The sequence below is a fragment of the Lissotriton vulgaris genome, chromosome 3_2, assembly GCF_964263255.1.
Source record: "Lissotriton vulgaris chromosome 3_2, aLisVul1.2, whole genome shotgun sequence".
In the NCBI taxonomy this organism is placed as follows: domain Eukaryota; kingdom Metazoa; phylum Chordata; class Amphibia; order Caudata; family Salamandridae; genus Lissotriton; species Lissotriton vulgaris.
Window position 1 is genome coordinate 224,129,576 of NC_141690.1, and position 17,691 is coordinate 224,147,266.

Here is a 17,691-nt window from a genome sequence, read left to right on the forward strand (position 1 = left end):
CCAAGTGCGAGGAGTATACCCAGACGGTGGTCCAATGCTCACTGTACCACTAGAACCAATCTACACTCTACTACCAATTCATTGAAAGATTGAAACCTGTCTGGGCTGCTTGGGTTTCGGTATGGAGGAAACCTAGCCTGGCAGTTCAGGCAGGAATGTTCCTATTAAAGAAGTACCAAGGCTGAATTGCATACAGCTGGCTCATGCATAAGGTGGAATGTTGGGCAAAGAAAGATGGACTGGGATGCAGACTCAAGTAATTAATTACCAGTGGATCAGGTCAATTCCAGCAATACACTATCACTTTTCTGTATTTTTTTCCTACAGCTCCATGTACTTTCAAATCCAATCTGAGGAAGTCTTCTTCAGTGTAGGAAGCTGTAGCTTCAAGTCTGTGCCACAGTAATTTTGAGACCTGCCCAAAGTGTCACTCATATTTGAGTTTGGAGGTAAACACAATGCCTTTTAAAGCCCAACAATTCATGTACTCAATAAGAGTGGCCTGCAACATGGCTGGATTTTCCCCATCCCCGGTGTTCGAGACCAATAGGAGTTAGAACGATATGAGGAGTTACAGGAGGAGTTGGTCAATCCAAGTCCTATTCCCCAATTGATTACTCATTTTTCCCCACACTTTGGCATAGCAGCAGCCAAAATATTTGTGACCGAGTGAAAAACTTACAATTTCAATGGGTTCGTTAACTGCTGTTACCAGACCCATTAGAATCAAGAGGCCACTCTTAATAAGGGTCCAAATGGTGGGATATGCACAGGTAGGTAACCTAAAAAAAGATTCACCCTGCAAAACCAATGACCGAAATTAATCTAGAAGTAACCTTTTGTAATTGGAATGCTCACAGCGGTATTATTTTTGCTCATATAGAAAACATATATGGAAACATTTTAAAATATTTATCTGAAATTCAATCATTCTTTACGTAATCTCACAGCTGAAAGTATTCAGGTCCCGGTTGAGCTACGGAAATGGGGTATTTGACACACTGATATGTCAGCTAGGAAAAGTCCTTAGACAGGATATCGCAAAGCATAATGTACAAGCGCAAAAGCTAGTCAGTCATTGTGGGGATTGATGTGACTCAATACAGCAAATTGTAATGTTCCTCTAGGTACTTTCTGACCACATTTTGTGACAAAATAAGAGGCTAGTACAGGGATTTATACTTGTGGGTGGGGATGTGCTTTATTTTTCCTTCCACTGTAAGCGGAATACCGTGGATTAAAAAGGCAGATGGTACACAGCAGCAACCCCCAAACCACTGCAGGATTACAGGCTCAAACATTATGCCAGTTACAGAACAGTTCGCAATGGGATTGGTGGGGAATCACTGAATAGGCAGTCTTCAGACACTCAGAAGGATCTAAACATGGAAACCAACACTGATTGGCTGATGACAGCCAATCAAAATTAACAAAACAGTCTGAAACACCAGGCTATTTCAGCCGTTCACATTGGTGTTCATCAGAAAACGTCTTGGTAGAGATGTTCTGATTGCCTGATGGCAGCTAACACCCAAAAACCCATGCCTCACCAGACTTTTTCAGTTTAGGGAGATGCGACAACTTAAGACGTAACTTTCTGGTGTTTGGGGAAAAAAATATATATATTTTTTTTGTAGTCCGCCTCCGATGCTATTCCCCATTTTTCCCCTTGCAAACTATTCCACTGGTGAAAATAGGACAGAAGTTGCTAACCCTGAATTTGGTCCTATTTAGGGTTACAGGCAAGAATATTACTCCAAATTCAATGTAATCAGAGGTTTGATTATCCAAGACTAAAAACTTCCTGTGTGTTTAGGATTAACACATTTTTATGCAGATTTATAACACAATGTCCAATGCAAATGGAATACACTAACAGAACATGATTAAAAGCACCCTGAAACTCAGAGTGTATGCACGTGTGATTTTCTCTCAATATAAAATACACATAAAACACAATCCTACAACTTGCTTCGTATAGTATCACAGTGTATGTTCATTCTCCTTTTTACAATAATTACACATATGTAGTAGTCCCGTAGTTAGACATGAGAACACAATATAGTCCCGTAGTTGGACAGAGAACACACTCGTTTTCTTTCATCTTGCCGGACTAAATACAATACAAACTGGCAGACATGGCACATGTAGGAAATAAGAAACAATATCCGCTGAAGCATGCAGCAGGAAAGATTCATTCACCATGAGATTCTACAGACCACACACACCTTCATCAGCTTTTTACTGAAAGGTTTTACTGCCGAACCCAAAGCACAAGCAGAACATTTCCGCTGCTGAACACCTACTTCTAGGATCCTGGGCTTCCAGGCAAAAACTCATGAATTTAGGCCACTTACGAAAGAATCCACAGGGAGCTACACTTTGAAATCTTACCTAGTTAGATAACTAGCAGGGTTGGCAGAAAATAGGCCAGGGCACCAAATTAAAGTGGCCCCATTAGTGAATTACATAGCTAAAAGGTGGCTATGTTTTCAAAGTTCTGAACTTGTAAAGACACTCTTTAGAAGAGCTTTGCAAGGTATGGAAGACTGCATGGATTTTTAATATCAAGGAAATCAAGCTTAAAAACCGGCCTAGTAGACAATAAAAGAGGCCCATAAACAGCTAAAACAACATCCCACACACTGACCTGTCCGACCAGCCCAACTGGCACTACCCGACTGCCCTATAGCCCAGTCTGACCCTGCCAACTAGTGTTGGGAATGAGCATTAAACTATAGTACACAGCTTCCAATACGCAGGCTGTGCTCCCTGCCGGGTACTTGTAAGTAGCCAAATAGGCTCCTGGTCCATTTATTAAGTCTTTGCAGACTCAGGGCCCTTGCATTCTTAGCCTTCAGCTGTGCTCTTAGCCGGGAACTGCTGAAGGGTTGCATCAGAAGGTGCATTTGCTATCCTCTCACTGTGTCCTTTTCCTCCCAGATAGTCCAAGAGTCGGATGTCCTGCTTCCCCTCAGACCCACACTAAATTTGGAGGGCGATTCATATATTTGGGATTTTGTCAAAGTAACCCAGCGCAATCGCAGAGGCTGCTGCCCTTGAGGGGCAACAGGCTACAATGAACTGGGTCCACTGAGACACACGGACTACTGGCAGGCAGGATTAATGAAGGAGTCACTCCTCCACTGGAATTACAGGCAGGGGGCTGGGGACACTGCAGGGTCACTGCCAGATCATGCCTGTTGCATGGATCATCTGTGTGCAGTGGGAAGGCACACAGCTATCGAAGACACTGCCTAGAGGCAGCAGGCAGAGGCGGTTGGTCCCAGGGGGGGGGAGTCGGGAGGGGTAGGCGGGAGGAGTGGGGGGAGGGCGGGAGAGGAGGGGGGAGGGAGAGGGGGTTGCACTGAACCAACTCAAAGCTATCGCCTGCGTCTCGAAGCCAACCCCTCAACATCGTTCCAGAGGGTTCCGAGATGTACACATAATCATGGAGAATGCGGTGCCTGAACAGATAAGTGCATCTCAAAACTACTCTGAGGTCCGATCTTTTAAAAAACGTTCATTACAAAGTGGAAAACACAATCAAATAAAATAAAGAGGTTGCACAGTACACCAATGCAGATATACTGGTCGCATCTTGTCCTTTAAAATCCAGGTCTTTTTGTCTTCATCATCAGCATAAAATGCACCATGTCCACCTAATTGGCGCTATTTCAAGGCAGGGGATCTGCATTCCTGAGCACCAACCAAAATATTTGCTGTCCGGGGGCGTGTTGAGTGCAGTGAAATGTTGCAATCTTTGTAAATTCATTAGGTTTCCGTCCGTGAATTAATATTTAACATATTTACAGACACAAGACTCAAATAAATTAAAAACAATCGGTTACGATCAATGATAGCAATAAACCTAAACACCAGCTGCTTTCAATGTCTTTTTTCATCCGAACACTGATAAGGCAATCACAAACGCCTGTCTGGGACAGGATAACACAGAACTGATGGTGGATTTTCGACTCCATTCACAGCCTTGCATCACTGCAGAACTCGCAGTGGATTCCCCCGGTGATGTCCTTCACGACCCCCTCTTTAACCAGTTTTTGTAAAAGTTTGGTTTCTTGAGTGACGTCATGCATGTTGAACCCGCTCATCTCAGCCATGCAGAGGTCATCGTAGTAGTGCAATGGTGCTCCAGGCTGGCTGAGGTCGTAGCCGAATCCTGCCAAGCTCACTTCATCGCAGAGATGGGTGGCCAGGACCACAGCTGTGCAGCCCAACGTGGGCACATTCTGAAACAGAGAAACAAGATAAAAGGCAGGTCAAACAGAGGCTGATAATGTAAATGTTAAGCTGCATTTATAAAGCGCACTGACACCGGAGGTTTCCTTGCCTTTAATTCATAACCACCTTTTAGAGAAGCATTTTTTTAGGACCGCAAACGGCTAGCAGGCCAAAATATCTTCCCAAACTCTTTTCGTGCTAGCAACAAGCCCTTTCAGGGTTTTCAGGTTCAAATATGTTAAATGAATTAAAGATTAAGCATGGGCGGAAAATCCGTTCCGCTCGCGGATTTTCGGTTAAATTCGCAATACGCTAGATTTGCGAATTTCCCGCAAAATCCGCGAGCGGAACGGATTGGGTCAAAAGTTCAAGCTGACTTTTGTAACTCTTTTAGAATGGCGCCGGCAAGCTGCCAGAGCCCTTCTAAAATAGTTACAAAAGTCAGCTTCAACAGGAAGCTCTAATAGATAAAGTAAAGCAGGTGCTGCTCAAATTCAGTTACACAATCATTAATCACCCCAAACATGGGGTGATTAATGATTGTGTAACTTAATTTGACCTTCAACTGGAGCACCTGCTTTACTTTTATCTATTAGTGCTTCCTGTTGAAGCTATTTCTAGCTATTTTAGAATGGCGCTGGCAGCTTGCCGGCGCCATTCTAAGTGGGGCTGAGGGCAGAAGGGCACAAAAGTGGGACAGAGGGCAGAAGGGGACAAAAAATGAGTGGGGCAGAAGGGCACAGAAACGAGTGGTACAGAGGGCAGATGGGCATAAAAAACGAGAGGGTGGCAGTGATTAACTAGCAAAAAAAAAAAAACCCTGCGAAAACGCAAAGCGCCTCGCGAACACCCGCGAACACGCAAAGCGCCTTGCTAACACGCAAAAATAAAAAAATCTGCAAATTCGCGAAGTTTGCGGATTACGAATTCGCAAATACGCGGATTGAGAATTCGCAAATTTCGCCCATGCTTATTAAAGATAACAAACAGGCTAGCAGACATCAACTCAGCAGGATAGCAGGCATCAACTCGGCAGGATTGCAGGCATCAACTCGGCAGGATTGCATGCATCAACCCGGCAGGATTGCAGACAACAACCCGGCAGGATTGCAGACAACAACCCCGCAGGATTGCAGACATCAACCCCGCAGGATTGCAGACATCAACCCGGCAGGATTGCAGACATCAACCCGGCAGGATTGCAGACATCAACCCGGCAGGATTACAGACATCAACCCGGCAGGATTACAGACATCAACCCGGAAGGATTGCAGACATCAACTCAGCAGGATAGCAGACATCAACTCAGCAGGATAGCAGACATCACCTCAGCAGGATAGCAGACATCACCTCAGCAGGATAGCAGACATCACCTCAGCAGGTGGATCATTTCTGGGGCTGGGTTTGCAAAGTCCATTTTTATATTTAGACCAACTTGTACGTTTGTAGCTTAGTCGCCACTGCTTAGAACTGACACTGCTTCTACGGAGAACTCAGATGTGTTCCTGTACATATACGTTTTGGATTCAAAGGCCTTTTAAAGGCTCGCTTTACCAAACAGAAACCCAGGGTGGTGGTGATGATCCAAGCAGGTACTAACAAGGTCTCCATTATATAAAAAAGTAGGAGCACCCACTTCCCACAGCTCCAGAGAAGTGGGCACTTCAACAAGGTCTGTTCCCCTAGTCTCCCACATTGCAGGCATCAGCAACACACAACTGGACGACCCAAACAAGCTTTGCATTAAGACAGTTATAGGAGCACTATCCAGTCCTGGAACAGGTTGATAGTGGGAGAGTCTACACACCAAGGACAATAGTAACAATTATTTAATGCCTTACATGAACACGACAGGGAGGCCTGTTACAGTGCAGCAGATCGTTGATATAGGCCTGAATTAGTCTGCAATCTTTGTGCCTATTTCCCTTATTCAATGTCTGCCAACCTGTTATTCATTTAAGCTTTCCTTTTTCATCAAGTCTTATTCCAATTGGAATTGTATAGGCCTGAGTTATTTCCACCCCTGAAGCTCTCTGGTCCCTCTGATTCAAGTCACAGCAGCCTTCCTATAGCTTCTCTCTCTCAGTCTAGGCCAACGGCAGCAAAGTCGTGGGACCACTCTCCAGACCGCTTCCGTCACAATCTGGTGTCTGCATCCTCCTTGGACAACTTCCATATCTTGGAACTCAGTGTAGTGTATTTACTTTGCAAAGAATAGACCGCCACTTATATTTGTTAACTATAATGGAACACTGGAGACCTTCTACACATTTAAGAATTTCATGCGGATTCAGCTGATATTTAAGAAACATGTAGATTTCTACAATACACATTTTATTGTGCAGGAACGCTCATTATACCACACGTTATTATTCCACAATAAAATGCACCTAATCAATAAGGCCTTAGTAAATAATTTTTTACGTTAGTGCACATCTTGTGCAACCGCAACAGATATTAAGGAATTAACTAAAACATAAATCAAAAGCAATCATACCTTATCCCAGCCCCACCACCTATCGCGAGGTGCTCGGAACTGAAGTAGATCAAGGGCGGTCTCTTTGAGGATGAGTGGATTAAGAATTCGAAACTGCTTCGATTGCACTGGGATGTTCTCAGCTACCTGCCTCCAGAAGAACATCCGGTTCCACATCGACTAATGTTGCGAGAAAAAAAGAGTCATGAGTGCTTTGTTTTTTTCATAACATTTCTACATACATTTTCCAAGCAATAAATCAGTTCTATACCAGACTAGATTAAACTCTTAACATATAAAAATATGTGAATGCTGAATAGAGCAACAAGCCGGGCACATCACATGCGGAAATTCTCATTTTGGGTGGATAAAGCTTTAAACCTCCACTGCAAAAGTTAGGAAAATTCACCATTCAAAGAGGTCAGACTTCAAGGAAAGGCATGACCGCCTCCAGCAGGAGATGAGTTCATTCAACCAATGTGTTACTAAAGAAAACTAGGTCATATGGCTGCAGAAAATTGTTTGGTGGCGGAGACAACATTAAATCAGAGTGGAGACAATTTTTCCACTATTACCCAGTGGCGGGTGGCCATCTAAAAAAAATGACACCTTAGGCAAAAAACAAAAGAAAATGTACTTCTACAAACACTAGGAGGATTGGAAATGGTAAACACCAGCTCATATTTACTGGGACAAAGCACAATATATCCCCAATAACACCTAGTGAACATTACCAGGGTACGCATAGAGAAGGAGTGTGGCTGGAAATATGCAATTTCTATACAGTAAACTTATCGCTGCTCCATTTGTGGTCTGGATTGACAGCGCAGCCCCCTTATCTAAATTCAATTCAAACAAAAAAATAATAAAGGAATGTTGTATATCCCAACTCAAAAAACAAATCATCGTTTCAAATGTCCCTTTCAATTTGTGAAGCAAAGCACCAATTATGAAATTAATTACCTACCTGTAACTCCAGTTCTGGGTGGATCAGGATGTGAAAGTATGCATCTTTCAGAACCAACACTGACATGAGGTTGCCTTCCCTTACCCTTTTGAAGGTGTAAGGCCTGAGGTGTTGAAGCCTGGTTCCTCCTGGAAGACCAGCCTGCACCTTTCTGGGATTCAGATAAGTCCCGAAGTTGTGAACTTGGTGAGGATGTGCCCATATTTGTATGCATAAACAGTTTTTTCCGCTTTGGATCGAGCACTTGGACATTTTCTCAAAGAAGGACTGCTTGGAGACGTCAGATTTTAGTGTTGAGGCAGAATTCAGTTTTAGTTTCATTACCAGTGGTGGGGGAGCATTTGTATCGATTTCGGATTGGATGGGTGAGAAATAAAAAAAAACTTTTTGGGGGTGCCGTGATCCTGCAGGAGACAGCGTGCACTCAATCCCCAAAGGGAGAAAAAGAAAAATGTGGGTTGGGGGTCTGCGGGCGGTTGCCCACTAATGGGGACTTGGTTGCCTGCGGGGGGTTGGCTATAGGTCCTGGCTCTGCAGCCAGGTCATGGATCCAAACCGAGCCATGGGTGGCGGGGGTTGGCCATGTGTGCCCAAATCCACCCGTACAAGGCGGGGGTTCGGGTGCAGGTTCTGTGGGCAATCCTCCCTTCCCCCGAGTGCGGCAGGGTATGCTTGCAAATTTATCATAATAAAATGTTGCTTTACATTTAAGGAAAAACATGGAAATTCACTGAAAAAATCCCCAAAAGTTAAAGTGGAGTTATACGTAAAAACGTCACTAAGATTTCAACTTCTGTATTTAAAAAAAAAAGGTAGGAATTTTTGTGAAAACAAAAGTTAAAATGAAGTTATTCGAAAGTCTTTTAATAATAAGAAAACTACTGTTTAAAAACCAAAAATACCCCACAAATGTTCACCAGTTATATGCAACTGACATAAGTATAACTCGCACAGCTATGACACACTGCTTATGACTGCACACATTACATCACTGATGACGTCTGAAATATACGGTGGTGCAAGTTATACTCATATCGTCATTTACGACTTTGTTGCTTTAAAACAGTAGGTGTGTTAGGATTATAAAACCTACATATTACTCCAATTTAAACTGTGTTCTTTCAGCGAATACACAGCCCAACACTAAAAATGTATGATCTCTTATTGTTAATGATGAACCCAAGCAAGCTGGAACAAATGCAGAGGCTCATTGTTAAGTTATCATTATTTATAAAGCACAATTACCGGAAGGTGTCCTGGCACTAAACCACTAATACTCTGAGATCAGGCCAGGCTATCCGGGATTACTGAGTAAACAGCCAAGTTTTAAGGCCTTTCCGAAAGGGGAGTAGGTCCGTGGCATTTCTCAAAAAGGGGGAAAGCTCCATTCCAGGCTGTGGCTGCACATAAAATGAAGCTTTTCCCTCGCCATGTGGATAGATGGCACAGTCACCAGCTTGGTTCCTCCGGAGCGCAGGGTTCTACCCGGTGTATACCATTGTATTTTATGTTTTAGAAAATCAGGTCCTCTCACCTGTAGTGCCTTAAACACCGTACTCAGAGTTTTAAAACATACTCAATGCTTTACTGACAGCCAGTAAAGTTTCTTTAATTCCTTAGAAATTTGAAGCGTATTTGGGTGTGCCTGTAATCAGGCTGCGTTCTGTAGCATCTGCAATTTATTTGCAAAGCTTTCCTGAATATTTAGATACAGGCTATTGCAGTAGTCCAGTCTGAACAGAACGAGGGCTGTGACTACTGTTCGCTGACAAGATATAGGCAGAAAGGGCAGTATTTTCTTAATCATTTTGATTTTAAAAAATGGATCGAAGAAGCCACAGCATTGATTTGGTACCCAAAATTGTGTTTCTCGTCGATAATTACTCCTAAGTTCTTCACTTTTCTTACAGGAACAGGAGGTGATCCCATATCTTTAGGCCACCCTCTAGGGGGCCAGAAGTTAGGGTCCTTACCGAACAGGATGACCTCAGTCTTCTCAGAATTCAGTTTTAGGCAATTCTGTGACATCCATTTTCCAATTGCTGCCATGCAGTCACGGAACATGTCTTCAATTCCTAATGTCTAACCAGGCCGCAATGCCACCACTATTTGCGTATCGTCAGCGTATGAAGTCAAGCTGAGGCCAAATGATCTGATCAGGGTAGCTAGTGAAATAACATACATTAAAAAGAGTGGGACTAAGTGAGGACCCCTGGGAATACTCCACAAGGCAGTGAGAAGGATTTGGAATTAAAATTACCCAATGCCACCGTCTGAGATCTGTTTGAAAGGAACGATCTACGAAGGTCATGGGCTTTTCCCTGGATGCCACAGTCAGCCAGACGGTCCATCAGAACATCATGATGGACCGTGTCGAAGGCTGCGGACAGGTCCAACAAAATCAGGGCAGCTTTGCCTCCCCTGTCCACAGCCTCCCTAATCTCCTCCATAGATTTTATCAGTGCGGATTCAGTACTATGCTCTTTTCTGAACCCAATCTGAGTTGGGTACAGAGCGTTTGTCCCAATCAGAAAAGTACTGAGCCGTAAATTCATATTTTAGTCAACCAATTTTGCTGGTAACGGAAGGCGAGATATGGGTCGAAAGTTGTTTGGCTCCTTTGGGTCCAGGTTGGGCTTCTTAAGTTGTGGCAGCATCAAGGTCGATTTCAAGGGGCTAGGGAGGAGTCCGACTTCAAACATTGTATTAAACAATGGAGTGAGGACTAAAGCCGCAGCCACATGTGCCCGTTTAATTATTGAGACTGGGCAGGGATCATAGGGGGAACGTAGCAGCTTTTTTGATCGGGCGGAGAGAAAGCAGCTTTTCACTGTCTGTTGTGGACAGATCTTTGAATTTATTAAAAATCATCGGGGAATCGGTAATTGGTTGCCTTCCCTCTGACCGCATCCTGCCTTCCTCAGAATTAAAGTGACTGAAGTTTAAGATGATAGCTTCTACTTTATTCAAAAAGAACTTAGCAATGTTGTCGCAAAATTTCGGACTTGCTTCGACTTTTGTCATGGTGGGGGAAGCCAGACTTGAGAAAGTTTTAAAATGCTCTTTCGTAGAGTTGTTTGCCAAATTAATTTGTTTAGTGTAAAAGTTTTTTTTTTACTTCAATTAAGAGTTGTTTATAGATAGATAGACTTTGTCTATATTTCTGTTTCTCCTCTTCCAAATAATTTATTCTCCAGATTTGCTCAAGAAGCTTATAGGAAAGTTTCTGTATCCTCAGGTCTTCTGAATACCAGGGGGCTGTGGGGTTTGTTCTTCTCGGGCATATCATTCTAGCTGGGGCTAGCATATTGCAGGCTGACTCTACCCAAGCTGTGTAATGAGTGACTGTTTCTTCTGGGTTTGAAGGTACCTGACCGATAGAGGCCATAAGTACTGCCTGTAAGTCTGTGCTTTTAATAGTGTTCCTGGATCTTAGGAACTTTCTCTACCCCCGGGTCTAGCCAGTGCTAGCGTTCTGTGGAGTCCAAGAACCATTGGCCGTCGCCCAGTGGAGCGGTCTTATGCAGCTATAGGGAGTATGGCTTTGGTTCACCCCTCAGCCGTCACCTACCCAGCCGGACATCGGACATTGTTTTTTTGTAACCGCTGCTTTGATGTTTTAACTTCCTTATGTAAAGCTCCATTTTACCCCCGGGTCTAGCCAGCGCTAGCGTTCTGCGGAGTCCGAGAACCATTGGCCGTTGCCCAGTGGAGCGGTCTTATGCAGCTATAGAGGAGTCTGGCTTTGGTTCATCCCTCAGCTGTCACCTACCCAGCCGGACATCAGACATTGTTGTTTTTAACGGTTCTTCACGATTTTGTCTGTCTGCTGTTTTGCTCTGACTGCTTTGACTTCCCTGAAATAATTTACCCCCTTCTGGTTTACCCATCAACATTCCTTCCCCTGTTTACCTTTCGCCTTTTCCTTCCATTCCTCATAAAACGTTTGTGTCTTGGAAATACTGCACCCTAATAACCTTTTGTTATTGTGCAATCTCATGTTCTTTTCTTATGCCTATACTTGTAACTGTGGTACAAAAGGGGGTGGTGATGGACGGAGCATCTGAATCAATCAAACACTCACACCCAGTCAAAGGATCTGGGCTTAATCCATCACCGTTCTTTAGCCCACTCTGCCACCCCAGTTCAGACATGGCTATATGCAAATCAGTCTGACGCTGTGCCTCATGGGAACAGTCCAGCCCGAACTGCTAAGCCATGTCTTCCCTGGACTGGAAACAAGCTTCCGAGGACCGGTTTCTGGCATTCCAGCCGTCTTCAGCCCGGCTTGCTTGAATCCAGTGGCAAAGTGAGCAAGGGACTCACGTCTGAGCATACCCTGCCACACTTATGGCGGTCAAAAGCGGTACAAAAGGGGGTGGTGATGGACGGAGCATCTGAATCAAACACTCACACCCAGTCAACTGTAACTGATGTAATTTCTTAAACTGTAACTGATGTAATTATTGTAACTGTAACTGATGGAATTATTGTAACTGATGTTATTTTTGTAACCTGTAACTCACTGATGTAAAGAGCTCTGATACCTCTGGGTCTAGCCAGCGCTATATAAAACTTGTATCAAATCAAACTCCCATATGATCCGTCCAGGTCAGAGGCAATATGTCCGTAAACTGTAGATCGGCAGGATTGGAGAAAATACCATGTAGAGGGTGTCCTGCCAAGTGCGTAGGGCTCGTCACCTGTTGGATCAGGTCAGCACTTCTCATCAGGTCTGTGAGGGCTACTGTGTCAGAGTCCTCCAATACTTCTAGATGGTAATTGAAATCCCCTAGGAGTCTGAACCCATCCCCTTTTCCAGTAGATTCCCAATGGAAGATGTGACAGTGCGTCTGGGTCCTGGAGGTCTATATACCAGGATGCCCTTAAACGTGTGGTGATTTGTTAATTGGAAGCCGAAGGCGAGTGCCTCACAGGCCAAGTTAGAGGCTATATGAAAGGTAGCTTTAATTGAAGCATGGTTTATTATAGCCAGCCCCCCTGCTTTTCTTAGAGGCCTACTGAGGAGGTGACAAAGGTAGCCTGGTGGGATGGCTTTTACCATCTGAGGACCAGAGCGGTCATCTGACCAAGTTTCTGATATAAAAGCAATTTGAATATTCTTCTCCTCTGTGAGCGAGTCACATTCAACACTGTGCTTCACCAATGACCTGGCATTCAATAGAAGACATTTAAACACTGATATTATCGGTAGCCTTTGTTTTCACAACTGCAGCCTTAGTAGGTTTAATTGGCAAGTAGGTGAGCCTAGGGAGTGTGGTGTTACAATTGGGGCATGTGACCAAGCAAGCCCTACAACTTGAGTCAAACGCGAGACACAAAACAGCCTGGTCTCTTACCAACTGGTCTCAGTTTCAGGAGTTGGGCACTCGTATGTCACGGGAAGTCTGAATCTTCTGTATTACAATGGGCAGGGGTGCTGGTGCTGGGCGTGGATGGGCGCAGACCGGCTTGCCTCTGGCACGCCATCATCCCAAATCATAGTTTGTGTAAACTGGTCTGCTGACATAGATTACCCCAAAGATGGCGTCCCGACTCCACGAGTCTCGGGAGAGGCCAGATTTGTCCGCACGCCAAGAGTCTCCTGGCAACTATCAGCGAGAGTGGAGGCAGGTCAGTAACATACAAAATGATGACAGTAATTAAAAACTAGAGAATAGTTTTTAAAACCGCCGCAGCGTCAAACAAGCTCAGTGCACAATGAAGGTTAGCAGCAAGAGTAGCAGTTAAAAGAATTCAAGAACAAGTAAAAAGAATTCAGCAGCAAAGTAAAAAGACTCCCGGCTCATTGCTGTGATTCTAAAAGGTGCATCATATGTGAGTACCTTTTACACATATCAGTAACTAGTTCGGTTACGTCAAGGACCTATGGAATAAGACCACATCCTACATGCCCCTCAACAAGCATTATTTATGTGATTCAGTGCCAACCCCAAAGCTGTAAAAAAACAATATGCAGGCCAAACAGTAAATTAACTCTATAGACCATTTAGGAACCACAAATCGCCAAAAATCAATAAGAAACTTGACTAGCCGGTAGCCAATCATTTGAACATTACGGACTATTTGGTATCAGATTCGACATTTTTTCCCGGTCTTAAATGAAAGACTACTGGACTCCTGGATGTACGGTTTAAAATCACTGCATCCAGGTGGTCTGAACATCAATCACAATGCCATCTGATTACTGCATATCTCAAGAGATCTAGGGACTTTATTGATTGAAAATCCAGCAGTGTCCGCTGTGCAGCATCTGATCAAACAATCTCGTACTACCTGAGGAACAGGTAAGCTGAAACGTTGTAGTGGAAATATATTTTTGTGCTTTGGTAAGTCCAACTGTTTGAGTCACTTCTTCATTGGATATTTCATTTTTTTGTAACTCATTGTATCAAGATTTTTGCCCAGGCTGGCTATTTTTTGGTTGATATTGCGAATATGTATATATAAAGGGCTGCACCCTCGTCCGATTTCGATACTTTCAATACTGTGGCTATATCCTGTGAGACACCCAATAGTTTTCGCCTTGGAGCTAAAAGACCAGGGAGAAAAGGGCCCTCCTATACATTTCATCTGTTCTTTAGCAGCCAATGTGTGGGAGCTTAACATTCATGTCTATTTGTGAGTATATATGTGGAGAAATCATGAAAAATGTCAGCCTGGAACTCCAGTGGTTGCTCCTTCTTGTGATCCACAATCACAGTCAGTCGCAGGCTCCTTCATTTGAATGGTTGCACAAGTAGGACGTTGGCTCTGGGGCAGATCCCATCTCCACATTCATTTCCTCCAAGCAGATAGAGGGGCTTCCTCCCACAGTGACTTGGCCTTAGCCACCACATTTCCTCAGGTTAGCAAAAGCCACCCAATACTCATACCAGACCACCCCAGTCACTCAGTTTGTTTATAGGGAAGGGTGGCATAGAAGTTCACACAAGTCCTGATGACATCCTCAGCCTAGCATTACCCAGATATTGGGATCACAAGCCTGTCGTTGAATAAAGCACGGCCCTCTTCAGAACACCCAGGCTCTGCACAGCTCCATGTGGGGGTTCTTTACAGTTCATCCTTATCTGCTCATAGTCTTTGCACGAAAAACCCTAAATCCTACTAACTCCATTTGCCAGGGTGCATTATTAGCATTACTAGTTCACAGTGGTCATAGATTCGACAAGTGAAGTCAAATCCTCATGTGGCTATCTTGTCCACACCCCATAGTTGCCTCTCCATTTACCTTTTCACATTACAACAGAGAAAAAGATGAAAGTGATCGCATACGCTGGTCGCCTCACTGAGAAACAAGTATTGGCATTGCCAATAGGTCTCGCCTTTGGGTCCTTACAAGTGTTTAGCCATGCAGTTCATAGATACATACATAGCGTGGCCAATCACAGAGTGACACACACTTCTGTACACTAACACTAAGGAGTGTAGAATTAGGAAGAGAATGCACCAAAAGTGGCTGCTGTGTTTAAATAGATAAGCCGTCTGCAGGACCGTCGTACGGCTCCTGCGGGGCTCAGGCTGGTACTAGTCGGGCTGCCTGCGCCTCTGTAAACTGACCCCGCATACATTAGTGCAAAAAAGCCAATCCAGCCATAAAAGTCTGGGAAGTATTACAGAAGTACAACAGCATGGGCAAACGAAGACAAAATCCATGCTATGTAAACGCAAACATGCATGCTCGTTAGCACTTCATTGCATTCCTACATAGTCCAAAAAGTTATTTTTTTTCCCAAAAGTAATTTTATGCACATTTTCAAAAAATGCAGTCAACTTCAAAGCATACGGCAGTCGTACACGGTAGAGAATATATATATATATATATATATATATTTTTTTTCAGAGCCTAAACATAGGTGACATTTGTAGCTGTAGTTACAGAGCTGTTCCATCAGACTTTTGTAGTGGATGTTACTCATGAAATGTAGAATAGGTGGCAACATTCCCATGAAACAATTTTAAACAGAGGAGCTGCAGTTTCTAGGTGTGTGTATGGAATTAGTCTTTAAGCAATAAAGAGGACATGTTTTACAACTGTAACTAATGGGATGTCATTTGTGGCATCGTGCTGCTCAGGTATCAATCTGCAAACACAACAGGTGATGGACCGAATGTGGATCAATGTCGCACACTCAACCCAGTCCAAGGATCTGGGCCCAAATCCATCGTTTTTTTGCACTCTACACCACCCTGGGTTAGACAATGGCGATATGCAAATCAGCTCTGACCCTGTGCCCCATGGGAACAGTCCAGTCCGAACTACAAAAGCCATGTCCTTCCCAGAACGGAATCAAGCATCCGAGGACCGGACCGGTTTCAAGGTAACACCTCTCATCAGCCCGGCTAGCTTGACTCCAGTGGTGTGGAGTGCCTGGGACCCACGTCTTGGCATGATGAGGTGTTGCCTCGAAACCGGTCCGGTCCTCGGATGCTTGATTCCGTTCTGGGAGGGACATGGCTTTTGTAGTTCGGACTGGACTGTTCCCATGGGGCAACAGGGTCAGAGCTGATTTGCATATCGCCATTGTCTAACCCAGGGTGGTGTGGAGTGCAAAAAAACGATGGATTTGGGCACAGATCTTTTGACTGGGGGAATGTGTGACATTGATCCACATTCGGTCCATCACTTGTTGTTTTTGCAGGTATCAATCTGGCACAAATTGTCTTAGTTTTGATCAAAGAAAGGACAGCATTTCACCCTAATGGATGGTGAATTTTCCATTCACATTGTAAAGCTATGAAAAATATCGGAGTTACAGAGGCATTGAAGACACAGGTTTCTTGTTTAACTGTAAAGGTTATAAAGCTTTTAAAAAAAATGTGTCTGACAGCACAGACAGATTTCCAGTTTTTTCCCACCTCTGTGACTCGATTGAAAACTTCTTGTAGTGTGGAGGACTGAACAAAAAATAACTTTTTGGTTGCTGCTAATAGTTGACACGCCCCTCTGTACAGCGGTATTGCCTAGCTAAACATGAGTTGCAGTGCCGTCCATCTTCTTCAGAAGGATGAAAAGCTCAGTTAGCCCCCACAGCATTGTAAACCCTGAGCTTCATGCTGCATGCTGAGCTCTGTAGTACGTGCTAGTGGTCTGTGCTATTGGATTCAGAAGGATTGAAGCAAAATTAGGTCTTTCAACCTCTATCAAACCCCAAAAGTTGTGCGTGCTCTCTATTTCTTTGATCTCTGCAGCAGGAGCTTAGAATAATTTATCTCTAAATGTCTGGGGCAATCACACACAGCCATAGCCTCGAAACGTGTTGGAGGCAGAGGGTGAAACTGCCAATTGTGCTGCGGAGCTGAAGAACATGTTACTTACCTTCTGTAATTGCCTAATCTGGGCAACGAGATCTTGCTGCAGATTCCTTCCCTTAGAATTCTCCCCAGGCGCCAGACTGGAGCCAGAATTTCTTTTAAAGCAGTACCTATGCACGTCTCTAGATAGCATTTCACTACTCCGTAGTGACGTCAATAACCAGATGTGATGTCGAGGAAGTCCATATATAGCTCACCCTGATGCACTGACGTCCGTTTCTTCAGTGACTACATTCAGCGCCAAAACACAGAGCCACTTACAGAAACTGACCATGGAAACAGAGTGCCAATAAAGAGATACATCTCTCTCTCTCTCTCTCTCTCTCTCTCTCTCACTCTCTCTCAATACAGACATATCAGCAAGGACAAGTATTTCTATATCAATTAGGAGAAATATCCGAATATCAAGCAGGTAATTGTAGGAAGGAATACATCAGTTTGAAGAACCGAGAGGATCCTGTTTCTGTCAGATAAGTCATTACCGAAGGTAGGTAACTTGTGCATCTGATAGACATCTAGCCGCATATTCCTTACCTTAGAATAAGATACCAAAGCACAATCATCCCTGGAGGAGGGCCTGCGAAATGATTAGATCAAAATCACAGAGGAGAGCTAGCCGGTGTATAGCTGGAGCATAAGAAGATGGAAGAGACTGGCCGCGTTCAGGCAG

General features: G+C 44.0%; 1 protein-coding gene across 5 annotated transcripts in view; it reads right to left on the bottom strand.

Moving 5' to 3' along the window:
• Positions 1-1,175: 1,175 nt before the first annotated feature.
• Positions 1,176-17,691, bottom strand: part of ST3GAL5 (ST3 beta-galactoside alpha-2,3-sialyltransferase 5) — a 296,048-nt gene continuing 279,532 nt past the window's right edge. For all 5 annotated transcript variants that reach the window (XM_086964249.1, XM_086964246.1, XM_086964250.1 and 2 more), the window contains 2 exons: positions 6,740-6,898; positions 1,176-4,250 (listed from right to left, as the gene is read on the bottom strand). In XM_086964249.1, coding sequence (XP_086820375.1) covers positions 3,984-4,250; positions 6,740-6,898 — 426 coding nt within the window. In that variant the 3' untranslated portion in view covers positions 1,176-3,983. The remainder of the gene's footprint in view (positions 4,251-6,739; positions 6,899-17,691) is intronic.